We start from the raw sequence: 13,880 nt of genomic DNA on the forward strand, positions 1-13,880 counted from the left end.
TCCAAAAAGCTGAGTGGGTGAATTAGGCAAAGTAAGAACACCCAGTACTGTGGTCATAGTCACTAGACTGAGTCTGGCAGTGCCAGAGCTCCATGCTAAAGGCAGGCAGAGTGAGCAAGGGTGGAGAAAGGCTGCATCCCGAAGTGTTCAGATTTACCTCTATAGGCAACAGACTGCCACTAAATGATGTTAAGGAGAGAACTCCTGCATGGGTTCTAGAAAAGCTACACCTGTGCTGCCCCCAATATGGAAGCCACATGAGGCTGCTGAAGCAGGCTAGTGTGGCCGAGGAACTAAATTTTAAATTTTCTTTCTTTTTTTTTGGTCTTTTTGCCTTTTCTAGGGCCGCTCCTGTGGCATATGGAGGTTCCCAGGCGAGGGGTCGAATCGGAGCTATAGCCTCCGGCCTACGCCACAGCCACGCAGGATCCAAGCCGCGTTTGCAACCTACATCACAGCTCACGGCAACACCGGATCCTTAACCCACCGAGCAAGGGCAGGGATCGAACCCGCAACCTCATGGTTCCTAGTCGGATTCATTAACCACTGAGCCACGATGGGAACTCCTAAATTTTACATTTTAATTTAACTTTAAAAACTGATATACACTTCAGCTACCAAAAATTCTGAAAGTATACGTGGAACAATCTGGGTACATCAATCCGCACTTTGAACTGTGTGTTTAATGAACTCCAAATAAAGATCAAGTGTTTCTGATGAAAATTTAGTGTCCAAATTGAGATGTGCTCTAAGTACAAAATACTCGCCGGATTTTTAAGACGTAGTACAAAAAGGGAAAAATCTTTCATTAACAGTCTTTATATTCATCACATGTTGAAATATTTTGAGTATACTGGTTAAAGATGACATTAAAATTAATTTCACTTGTCTTTTACTTTTTACTGCATCTACTAGGCAATGTAACACGGCATGTGTGGCTCACACCGGCATACTGGAGAGCACCCAGCCAGCAGAACTAAGATAGATGAAAGAGGAAAGGGATTGGGAGCAAGAGGACCAAATGGATACTCTTCTTGCCAATAGTCCAGAAGAGACACAGGCTGAATTATCTAAGAGCTACCCATCTTCAAAACCTAAGACATACTACTACCTCCAAAGCTTTTCCAACCACAGCCATTCCTAATGAGATGCCTTTCTCCGGACTACTGGGGCACCTAATCTTCTGTAGCATTCACTTCAACATTTGATCACTTACCACCTGTCATTTCTACTTAATTTGGGGGTAAGTTGTTTTTCAGATTAGACTACCAGCTCCTAGGCTACAGCATTTGATCACTTACCACCTGTCATTTCTACTTAATTTGGGGGTAAGTTTTTTTCAGATTAGACTACCAGCTCCTAGGCTAAGGGCCACAATTCAAGCATCTTTAATTTTTCCACATCGTGGGGTGCATTTTCAAAACTTTCAATAAGCAGAGATACATGGCTCCATACATTCCCTCACACATTGTGGAGGCACTCATGTAGCTAATTTTACTTTTCCACAGCAGAAGGGTTTTTTTTCTTTTTCTTTTAAGGGCTGCACCTGTGGCATATGGCAGTTCCCTCCAGGCCAGGGGTCTGAATTGTAGCTACAGGTGCCGGCCTATACCACAGCCACAACAAAGCCAGATCCAAGCCTCATCTGTGACCTACACCACAGCTCATAGCAATGCCAGATCCTTAACCCACTGAGTGAGGCCAGGGATGGAACCCATGTCCTCATGGATACTAGCTGGATCCATTTGCACTGCGCCACAACGGGAACTCCCACAAAGCAGAAGGTTTTGACATCTTAAGAACATGAGCTAAAATGATGTCAAAGTCAAGCAAGACTCAAGGCCAATGTTCCAATAAAGCAGTGATATCTAATCAGTGAGCAAGCACTGGTGAACTGCACTGGCTACCATCAAGAAAAAAAAAGTCAAGATGGCAAAACAATTTTGCATTTTCACAAATCCCATTAAAAATTTTAAAATTCTGATTATCTACAGTCTCCACAGCCAGAGATAACCTTTGCAACCCTAAGCATTAAGAACGTTCACTCAAGGAAAAAACAGTTTTCACATTTAAAAATTATCCCCTAAAAATCAATCCTAATAAACCACACATTTTCCAGGTAGAGAGCCACATATTACCAATAATCTAAACTCAGCGTTTTTCCATTTATATTAAAGTCAGGTTAAAAAAAAACTTTTAAAGGCAATGTTAGAAATACATAAATATATTTAACTGTATCATGGGTAATAAAGTATTTAACTTAAAGTACCATTTAAATTTTGTAAAATGAACCGTAAAAAAAAAAAAATAACACTCAAGCAACTGGTCAACTTTTACCCCTACAGAAATAGGAAGCTAGTAGCAACTAGTTGAAAGCAGAGGCACTTTAAGGTCATTGGCACTGATTTTTCCAGAACGTTGCAGTTCTCAGATTGTTTTGTTTGACATTTAAAACAAAAGCTGACAAGTTATAACAACAGAATCAATCTTTTCTGCATTTGTTTAATGGCTACAAAGCCTATATAACAGAGTGCAGTTAAAGCTTCTATCTCCAAACAAACAATTGAGCAATCAAAGATGGAGTCACGACACTTCTTAGGGAAAAATAAGTTAGGACAGCTCTAGTCTCAAAGGCAGAAAAAAGAAGAAATGGGGGAAACCTGTCAAATAGCCTGGATGAAATCAGGGAGTTAAAAAGAAAGCACTCATTTCCTTTAGCACTGTGGGAAAATCCCTGTGCTAACAGAAAGCTAAGGAAAGTTTGGTTTGGCTGATTTCATTTTGTTTTCCTTCCAACATCACCACTGAGTTTGAACAGCAGCTTTCCTCCCCTCCCATTACTCGGTAAAAACTCCCCCACTGAATAGAGTTGTCTTCCGGAGCCTCGCGCCCCCGCCTCCCAGCCTGCAAACGTGCTCAGACGCCTCTGGGCTTGTTGTGGTCTCGCCAGTCAGCGGGCCAGCGCTCCGAACTCAATGGACAATGGGAGCTCACCCCCGTCCACGCCAACTACAAAGCTCAGGAGGCCCATTTCCCTTTTCCTGCCCAGATGCTGTTTTTCCCCCTTCAAAGCAGGGCCCGGTGCTCCACTACAGCCCCACTTTGGTCTGGGACGCCTGTCTCCCTCCCCACCTGAGGAGCTGCTGAACCCCTCGACACCCCTCCATAAGTTGTAGAACGGCGCACAAGCCAAAGGAGACCCCCCCCTCCCCAGGGGCTTGACTGGGGGCACGGTTTCAAAGTCCAGGTAGCACGAAGAGGGGATGTCTCTGGACGCTTTATCATAGCCCTCAAGGCTAAGCGGTCCCCACGCCAGACTCTACTTGTCTCCCCTCCCCCTAGAGCGAGAAAAGCGGGGAGGTGAGGGCAGGCAGCACTGCCGCCGCCTCCTCCAGTGGAGCCCCCTACGACACTCACCCTTTCACCACAAAGAAGGGGTCCTCCATGGACATGGCGTCCCGGCCCCCGGCCGCCTCACGCCTGCTCTGCGCACAGGGCGCCCGCGCCCTCCCAATCTCCCTCTGCCCACCCCACCCGCCTCGCGCAGCAGCCCGCGTCTCGGCCTGCGGGACCTGTAGCGGCTGCGCGCGCAGGCAGGGGTGCACCGGCCCGCCGCGGGTCCAGTACTCTGTCTGCACCTCAGACCGAAGCCGTGACTCTGGCGCCGGCCCCGGCGCGGCCCCCTCCTCGGCTCCTCCCGGCGCGTCCGGCCGCTTGGCCCCGCCCCCAGGTCCCTCAGCCTCGACCAATCACGAACGCCGTCAGCCGCACCACTTCCGCACTCGCGCTCACGTGACCAGAGCCCCCCCCACCCCCCATCAGCAGGGCCTGGGCCTTGCTTTACTCGACCCTGGAGGCGGGGCTCTGGCGGCGGCGGAGAGGGCGGGTCTTCTCAACACTCACCTCTCAAGATTCAGGGGGAGGAGCTGCTTGTTCCCTGGCAAGAAAGGTAGTCAGGTTTCCTAGATACGGAGATAGTATCAGCTTTGCACAATCTTTTCACCTTTCCTCTCCTTTTGATACTTATTTTGATAACATATAGATTTAGAAATCCATCTCGTCCTCGACTTAGAATAAAGCTCGTCTACCTTATCTGACTCTGATAATGTTGCACAACTCCTTTCTGTGGGTCTTATAGTGCCCAGCAAGACGCTGAAGGCTGTGAGTTATCTCAGTATCCTTGGAGGGGAAGGTATTATTATTCCCATTTTGCAGATTAGAAAAATTCATATAGGTTTCAAGATTTCTTGTGCTCACACAACCTGGACAGGGCAGAGCCCCAGATTCTGTGCACTTTCCACCAGGCTAGGATGTGTTTTTGTGTGTGTTGCGTTTTTTGTCTTTTCTGTGTTCTTGAAGTGATCAGTAAGATAATTTTTTCATACAGCATATGGTGCTTCCTGGAAGAGAGCATTTTTGAAGGACAAAGAAGGGGCCAGGTCTGGCAACTTCTTACCAGCTAAGTGGTTCAAGAGCTCTTCCAGGAAGCCTTTTGGTCAGAACAGTTTATCAAACTCATACGCTAGATAGTCTATGGGTTTTGCGAACTTTAATTGCTGATTATCATTGAGCACATACTGTGTGGCAGGCACTGAGCTTAGTTTATCTCAGGTGCTCTCACAATGTTGTAATCCCCATTATACAGATAAGAAATCTGAGACTTGGAATTTAAGTGACTGGCTTAAAGTTAGCAGTCTTTTTGAAGATAGAAGAGTCCTCAGAGCCAGACAAACCCTGTTTGAACCTGGGTTCTGTTATTCAGTCTCTCATCTATAAAATATGAATATTTAGCTCATAGATTGTTGTGAAGTTTAAATAAAAATGGCTAGATGGAGTTCCTGTTGTGACTCAGTGGGGTTAAGAACCCAACTAGTATCCATGAGGATGTGGGTTCCATCCCTAGCCACGCTCAGTGGATTAAGGATCCAGAGTTGCCTTGAAGTGCAGCATAAGCCAGCCGCTGCAGCTCCTATTCGACCACTAGCCTGGAAATTACACGTGCTGCAGGTGCAGCTCTAAAAGGGGAAAAAAAAAAAAAAAAGCCTGGAAACCCCAAGTCTCCCACAGAGTGAGGAAGTGAAGTTAGGGAAACCAGTCTGGAAGCTGCTGTGGTCATCTCACCTGAAGGGATGAGGACTAGACCAGGACAGCAGGGATTGTAAATGGAGAGGAAGGAGAGAATCTGATAGATGTTTCCAAGGAAAAACAAAACAAAACAACTAGACTTGATGAGAGATTGAATGGGATCAGGGAGGAAAGAGGTAAAAGTCAAAGACTCCAGGCTTCTCCAAGACCCTGGAGGAGCGATGGAGGTCAGATGTGGGGGGGAACCCTCCTGGAAGAGAACTGTTTCAGTTCTGAACATATTGAGGTGAGGAATTGAAAAGGGATCATCTTTCATTCATTCAACAAACACATGGAAATTGAGATGAGAATGGTGATTAAGATCCAGAGTTGCAACCAGATTACTTGGGTTTGAATCCCAGTTCTGCTACTTCCTGATTATTGCACCTTGGGCAAACTGCTTAGTCTCTGTCCTCAACTATGAAATGGACACCACAAAACACCTCCCTCATAAAGTGGCGTGAGGACTGAATGAATTAATGTCTGAAAAACGCTCAGAACAGTGCCTGGCATGTGTTGTTCTCTTACTGTGCGCTAGGTACAGAGGACACAGAGATGAACACGTTTGGTCCTTGCCATCAAGGAATTCTCAGACTGGTGGGAGAGACAGGCCATTATACAAAATGAGAAAAGAGCATGGGTCGCCATAGAAACGCAGAAAAAAGCTACCAGTTTATTTGTGTTTGGGGGGGAGAGTGGGTTCTAAACAATGGCTAGGGGCAGCCAGGAGACAGCGTGGCAGCCTGGAGGGCAGCCGTGGCAGAGGGCATTGCTGGAGGGGAAGAAATGAGATTGTGGCAGCAGGAACTAAGGCTGAAAATGGGCAGAGCTAGTTAATCGGGGCCCTTGATTGTGATGTTAGGAACTGTGGAGCTGCTGCTATACATCACGATAGCTGAGGGATAATGCTGGCATTTGAGACAGGTGCAGCAGTGGCTGAAAAGTCATCTGGAAGGTCATGGTCCAGAGAAGGGATGGGGATGTCCTGAGATGGGCTCACTGCAATGAAGATGGAGAGGAGGGGTAGATATGTTAAAAAAAAAATACTTAGAGGCAAAATCTGGGCACCTGGTGAATGAATGGTTCAGGATATTGGGAAGTTGGGGAAGGAGGAAGGAAAGTTTCTGGAGTTGGAAGTGGGTAACTGTTAGTTCCAATCACTAATAACACAGGAGGGTTAGATTGAAGGTAGATATAAATTAGCTGCTAGTATATTGGTTTTCCCCACTAAACTGGAAGCTTCTGGAGAAAGGAGACTATCTTAATGTGAGAATCACCTCAATGCCTGGCATAGCCTCTTATTATCTATTCCGTGGATTTATTAATTAAACCACAAATGAGAGGTCAGAATTTAATAAGCAGAAATCAAGAGGACGGAGGACTTGGAAAAGCCCAATGTAATCAGGGGTTTGGAAAAATACCAACAATGGAGATAGTGGAGGGTCGGGATAGGAAACGTGTGTGTATGTGCAGGGGGTCCCTTTCTTTAATATGTCACCTCCTTCACCCTCTCTCAAACCAACCTAGACCTTGGCCTCCACTGCCCCAGGGAAAGGGAAGTATAGGGTAAAATGTAAGGAGAAACAAAGGAAGCTATTTCTTTTCTAAGTTTAACAGGCTCCAGGTTCTGGCATAAACAATAACACAATAACTCAGGAAGAATACTCAGCAAAAAAACATCTCCTCAACCCCCCCATCTTTCCCCCCCCCGCAAAAAAAAAAGAAGAATGAAAAATTCTCATGGAGTACAATAATCAAAATAGTAGTTGCCTTGGGGTGGGGAGTATTGACTAGGAAAGGAAACTTTCTGGGGTGATAGAAATGTTCTATATTTTGACAGGAGTGTGTGTTACACAGGTGTATGCATTTGCCAGAACTCATCCAGCTGTCACGTCTAAATTCTGCCCATTTGGCTGGAGAAGGCTGACATTCCAACCTTAATTTTTGTAGAGTCCTAAGAGGGCATCCAAGAGAAGCTCGGGTCCCTGAGTGAGTCACCACGGTTAGAAGAGAGAGTGATGGAGGGAGCTTATCATAGCCCTGCAAGGTGCCCTGTGCTGAAATAAGAAATGCCTATGCAGAGAAGAGGGCATAGGCCACCAGGCCTCGGATCCCATGAAGATAAGCATCAGAAAGGATCAAATCACACCCTGTTGCTAAGGATGCCAGGACAGACTAAGCCACCCCCATCCCCTAAGAGCTGTGGGAGTTCCATAACACTCCCACAAGGCAATCTCTTCCATTTTCAAAGAACACCCAATGTTCCCTCACTAGGTCATTTTAAGGATCAACTAAGCTGATAAATGTGAAAGCATTTTGAAAAGTATTTAAGGTCCTATAAGCCTCCCTAAAGCCTTTCAAAAATAATTTAAAATTTTAAAATGTGGTGAAATACACATAACACAAAATTTACTGTCTCGGGAGTTCCCTTCGTGGCTCAGCGGTTAACAAACCCAACTAGGATCCATGAGGATGTGGGTTCAATCCCTGGTCTCGCTCAGTGGCTGCTGTGAGCTATGGTGTAGGTCGAAGATGCGGCTTAGATCCCACGTTGCTGTGGCTGTGGTGTAGGACAGCAGCTGTAGCTCCAATTTGACCCCTAGCCAGGGAACCTCCATATGCTGCAGGTGTGGCCCTAAAAAAAAAAGTTTACCAACTTAATGATTTTTAAGTATACAGGAAAGTACGTTCACATGGTTTCCCAACCAATCTCCAGAAATCTTTTCACCTGCAAAACTGAAACTCTGTACCCATTAACACCGCCTTATTCTCCCGTACCCCAGCCTGGCAACCACCATTCTACTTTCTATCTCTATGAATTTAACGTCTCTAGATACTTCATATAAGTGGAATCACATGGTATTTGTCTTTTTCTGATTGGCTTTTTTTCACTAACCATAATTTTCTCAAGGTTCATTCATGTGGCGGCCTGTGTGTCAGAATGTCCTTCCTTTTTAAGGTGGAGTAATATTCTGTGGTAGGTGTAGACCACATTTTGTGTACCCGTTCATTCATTGCTGGACGTTTGGGTAGCATCTACCTTTGACAACTGTGAATAATGCTGCTATGAGTGTGGCTGTACCAATATCTCTCTGAGACCCTGTTTTCAATTCTTTTGGGTGTATACCCAGAGTTGGAATTGCTGGATCATACGGTTATTCTATTTTCAGTTTTTTGAGGAACCACCAGAATGTTTTCCATAGTAGCTGCACCTCTTTTTTTTTTTTTTTTGGCCGTGCCTTTAGCAGTGACCTGAGCCACAGCAATGACAGTGCCAGATCCTTAACCCACTGCGCCACAAGAGAACTGCTACATTCCTGCCAACAGTGCACAAGGGTTTCAATTTATTCATATCCTTGCCAACACTTTTTATTTTCTATGTGTGTGGTTTTGTTTCTCTAGTAGCCAATCTAATAGATGGGAATTGTTGTCTCATTGTGGTTTTGATTTGCGTTTCCTTAATAATTAGTGACATTGAGTATCTTTTCATGTCAATATTTCATTGTAGAAAATTCTCAAACTTTAAATGCATTTTTCCTGTGTATGAAAAATTTCTATGTATAAAAACAAATGGTGGGAGTTCCCGTTGTGGCGCAGTGGTTAATGAATCCGACTAGGAACCATGAGGTTGCAGGTTCGATACCTGGCCTTGCTCAGTGGGTTAACGATCCGGCGTTGCCATGAGCTGTGGTGTAGGTTGCAGACGCGGCTCGGATCCTGAGTTGCTGTGGGTCTGGCGTAGGCCAGTGGCTACAGCTCTAATTCCACACCTAGCCTGGGAACCTCCATATGCCGCGGGAGTGGCCCAAGAAATGGCAAAAGACAAAAAAAAAAAAAAAAAAACAAATGGTGGAGTTCCCATCATGGCTCAGCAGAAACGAATCTGACTAGTATCCTTGAGAACGCAAGTTCCATCCCTGGCCTCGCTCAGTGGCACTGCTGTGAGCTGTGGTTGTAGGTCGCAGACATGGCTCAGATCTGGTGTTACTGTGGCAGTGGCGTAGGCCAATGGCTACAGCTCTGATTCAACCCCTAATCTGGGAACTTCCATATGCCACGGGTGCGGCCCTGAAAAAGACAAAAAAAAAAAAAAAAAAATTGTTTATTGGCCATTTGTATGTATTTGAAATATCCAAGTCCTTTGCTCATTTTTAAACTGTGTGGTCTTTTTGCTGTTGAGTTCACCCTAAATCCTTTTTTCCTTTTTTTTTTTCAAAATCCTTGTTGAAACAAGCTAGAATAAGGGAGAAAATTGCTACGTAGATGTTAAGTATTAAACTTATCATTATCTCAATCTTTTACAAACCTTGATATGCATGTTTATGTTCTGGAACACTCCAGACAATACTCATACTTGTTGGCGTCCACTGATCTGGCTATGACTCTCTACATTTCCCAGCAAGAACCACAGGAAATATCCACACACTGGTCATGTTTTCTTTCCTCTGCTTGGTTGTTACCAACACCTCCACCCTTATCTACACACTAGATTAAAATAAACCAAGAGGAATTTTAGTCAGCTTATATATCTCACACAAGGAAGTGATTAAAATTTTCTGGAATATCCTGTTGATGGTCACTAGAAGTGTTGTTTTAAAGTGTGTGATGACATGTATTAAAAACAGCAAGATACAAAATCCTCTATGAGATACAATTTCAATTCTGTTCATTTTATATATAGAAACTTTTTTATACATAGAAAAAAGAAAATGAACTTAAAGTTGGCAATTTTCTGTAATGAAATATTTATTTGGATAATGAGAAATGTAAAAAGTAAAAAAAAGAAAAAAATTGAAGATAAATGAGAAAGCCAAGTGACCACATATGAAAAAACACATCGGAGTTCCTGTTGTGGTGCAGCTGAAACAAATCTGACTAGGAACCATGAGGTTGCGGGTTTGATCCCTGGCCCGGCTCAGTGGGTTGAGAATCCAGCATTGCTGTGAGCTGTGGTGTAGGTCGCAGACGCAGCTTGGATTCTGTGTTGCTGTGGCTGTGGTGTAAGCCGGCAGCTGTTGCTCTAATTAGACCCCTAGCCAGGGAAGCTCCATATGCCGCTGGTGGGGCCCTAAAAAGACAAAAAAGAAAAAAAAAAAAATCATGGACTTGGAGAATAGACCAGTGGCTGCCCAACAGGAGAGGGAGGGAGTGGGAGGGATCGGGAGCTTGAGGTTATCAGATACAATTTAGAATAGATTTACAAGGAGATCCTGCTGAATAGCATTGAGAACTATGTCTAGATACTCACACTGCAACGAAACAAAGGGTGGGCAAAAAATGTATACATGTAAGAATAACTTGATCCCCTTGCTGTACAGTGGGGGAAGAAAAAAAACAACAACAAAAAGAAAAAACAAAACAAAACAAAAAACACCTTACACAAGAGGACATTACAAAAATCTTCATGGAAGCTCTCTATTTAAGGGTAAAATATAAATCTGAAACAACCTAAGTGTTCAAAAGAGATAGATACCTAAATTTGGGTATATTCATATAATGGAGTATCATATAGTAGTGACCTTGAGTAACCTAAAATACTTGAATGTCAAAAATATAATGTTAAGTAAAAAACAAGTTATAGAAGTATTGATTATAGTACTTTTAATATTAATGCTGAAAATGCTATAAAAGAATACTTTACATTGCTTAAAGAACACACGCAGACACACACATACCCCAGAATGATAAACACTAAATTTAAAATAGTGAGTCTGGAGGGTGGGAGAGATGTATAAAGGAAACTTGGTAATTATTATTTCTGAGGCTGGGTCTTACTTCTGTGACTTACAACTTATTGAATTATTTAGCTGTTAACTACTGCATGATGCCCATTTAAAAAGAAAATTTAACAAGTGAAACTCAGGAAGAATGAAGAGTTTCTTTATTAAAACTGAAAAAAAAGATAAAAGAGAACACATCAAAGTTTAGCAATTTTAAGTCCTTTTTAGAACAAGGCAAGTTAACATTTGCAGCAACATGGATGGACCTAGAGATTGTCATACTAAGTGAAGTAAGTCAGACGGAGAAAGACAAATATCAGTTATATGTGGGAGCTAATAAAAATGACATAAAAGAACTTATGAAACAAACAAACTCACAGATGGCAGAATTGAACTTACGGTGACCAAGCAGGAATAAATTGGGAGGATGGCATTAACATATATACACTACTATATGTAAGTAGATAACTAACAGAGACCTACGTACAGCACAGGGAGGTCTACTCGATGTTCTGTAATAATCTATATAGTAAAAAAGAATGGATATATGTATATGTATAACTGATTCACTTTGCTGTACAACTGAAACACAACATTTTAAATTGAATATATGCCAATAAATTTTTCTTAAAAATCACAGACTAAAGCAAGTAAGAAATGTATGAATGAATGGGTCTTAGTGAGTACTAAAAGTTAAAATACACTAGAAAGGGGAGTTCCCGTTGTGGCGCAGTGGTTAACGAATCCGACTAGGAACCATGAGGTTGCGGGTTGGTCCCTGCCCTTGCTCAGTGGGTTAATGATCCGGCGTTGCACGTGAGCTGTGGTGTAGGTTGCAGACGCGGCTCGGATTCCGAGTTGCTGTGGCTCTGGCGTAGGCTGGTGGCTACAGCTCCAATTCGACCCCTAGCCTGGGAACCTCCATATGCCGAGGGAGCGGCCCAAGAAATAGCAACAACAACAACAACAACAACAACAACAAAAAGACCAAAAAAAAAAAAATACACTAGAATGAAGCAAATGTCTCAAAAAAACAGTAAATTTGAACCACTGTCGACGGGCAAGCGTGACTTTACCATCATCTATGAATTTGTTAATGCACAGGGACTTTACCATCATCTATGAATTTGTTAACCACAATCTCTCTTGGTCGACTAGCAAACAACAGTCATAGTAATAACGATTGCTAACATTTATTTATTTGCTAAGTAATATCCATGTATACTCTTCAGAAGTGGCTCCAGAATTTCTACATGGGGCAGGTTTTAGAGTGTAGTTTGTTTGGACATCACGGCTAGGAGGCTGGAACTAAGGTTATATGGCAGACCCACCCTTTCTTTCTTGAGGGTTTATTTGGAATGGTGATTATGTGTGTGTGATGATAATGCTCTAAAGTCCCAAGAAGTGACTTGGTTCCACCATTGCCGATTTCATTGTATCCTCACAACTTTGCAAAGCAGATATTGTTATAACCCTCATTTCCCACGAGTGAAATCTGAGGCTTAGAGTGATTAATAATTTGCCCAAGGTTTCATAGGTAGGAAGTGGCAAAGCCAGCCCCAATTGAAAATAAGCTCATCTGACTCCTAAGCCCATGTTCTCTGCTCTAGAATATTCTACTGCTGATTTGTACACGGACGGGGTAGGCTTACCCCCAAATTGGTGAATGGATTTTATAGAAGCACAGAAAACGGCTCAAATTAGATTTCACAGACTCGTGCACGCGTGTACACACACACACACACTGAATTTTTTTAAACAGCCCAGAGGAAGCTACTTATTGAATGTGGTAAAATACATTGCAGTCTACTGAAAACAACATATTTAGTGAACAAGACCCTTTGGCTAACTTAGTGACTTGTCTTTTGGTTTTTGAAGATGACTTGGCCCATTTACAAATGGTTCAGATTCTTCAGAAGGACCTTACGATATGAGGCAGTAAAAAGCAAAGACATAATTAAAGGGATCCATAGTCAACAAGCCAGGCTGAGATTCGAGGTAAGGTAATTGCTCAGAGGTAGAGCTAGTTTCCAAGGAAATACACAGGACACTCCCACCCCAGTGCTTCCCAGTTTAGGGGGGCAGTCTTCCCTTGTCCTTTAAGATCTTGATCGTTATCGATTTTTTGTATTTAAGTTAAGGACTATTAAAGTTATGCTATAAAAAATGAATGTTGATATTGGGAAATTGCTAAGTGAAAAATAAGTTACAAAATAATATTAGGATGTATTAGGTTGTGAAACCCCATTTTGATAAAATGAACCCCAAAGTTGTGTTTGGGAGTTCCTTCGTGGCTCAGTGAGTTAAGCATCTGGCATTGTCCCTGCTATTTCATGGGCTCATTCCTGGCCTGGAAACTTTCACATGCCATGGTTAAGCCCCCTCCAAGAAAGTGTGCGTGTTTGTGTGTGTGTGTGTGTGTGTGTGTGTGTATGTATACATAGTCATGCAAAAGCTCTGAAAAGACATGTACGAAAATGCTAAGAGTAGCTTTCTCTGAGGAGTTCTTTTTTTTATTTTATATCTTATTATTCTGATTTTTTTTTTGGCGTGTTTTTCAAGTTTTCTGGATTGTATTCGGTAATTTGCACTTTGGCTAAAATGACAAAAAAAAATGAAAGGCATGATCACCACACCTACTTAAAAAATTTTTTTATTATAGTTGATTTATAGTCTTGTGCCAATTTCTGCTGCACAGCAACGTGACTCAGTTATACATATGTACACATACCTACTTTTTAATGTGAATGCAGCAGGCTGAAGCACAGTATGCAGTGTGAGGACATCACATGAACAGAAATTCACAGGGACAAGTAAAGACACTGCCACGGAACTCCAGTGCCTGTGAGAAGTATCTGGGACTGCTGGGGACTCCGGGAGTGGCACATGGGTGTCCTAAACTTAAGTGAAGAACCAAGGAAAGAACAAAGGAGGGAAGGAGAAAGGAAAGGAAGAAAGAAAGAAAAGATCTGAGAAGAGAAGGTGCTAGGAGATGCTGAGAAGGTATCAAATATTAATTTCATTATTTGGCTTTTT

At 43.0% G+C, this 13,880-nt stretch overlaps 1 protein-coding gene across 7 annotated transcripts in view; it reads right to left on the minus strand.

Moving 5' to 3' along the window:
- STX6 (syntaxin 6) overlaps window positions 1-3,697 on the minus strand; it is a 50,896-nt gene extending 47,199 nt beyond the window's left edge. For 4 of the 7 annotated variants that reach the window (XM_084974164.1, XM_021102005.2, XM_084974166.1 and 1 more), the window contains exon 1: window positions 3,418-3,660. Coding sequence is in view for 3 of the 7 variants with exons in the window: in XM_021102005.2 (XP_020957664.1) it covers window positions 3,418-3,452 (35 nt within the window). In the remaining 4 variants the exon portion in view is untranslated. Of the gene's footprint in view, window positions 1-3,417 lie in introns of all 7 variants that reach the window. The other 3 variants (XM_084974162.1, XM_084974165.1, NM_001243720.1) reach the window with 2 other exon arrangements.
- Between the last annotated feature and the right edge of the window lie 10,183 nt (window positions 3,698-13,880).

This window comes from Sus scrofa, chromosome 9 (genome assembly GCF_054392235.1).
Source record: "Sus scrofa isolate SSC_HxYL_T2T_F1_AM1 chromosome 9, Sscrofa_HxYL_maternal_Yorkshire_Landrace_v2.0, whole genome shotgun sequence".
Classification (NCBI taxonomy): domain Eukaryota; kingdom Metazoa; phylum Chordata; class Mammalia; order Artiodactyla; family Suidae; genus Sus; species Sus scrofa.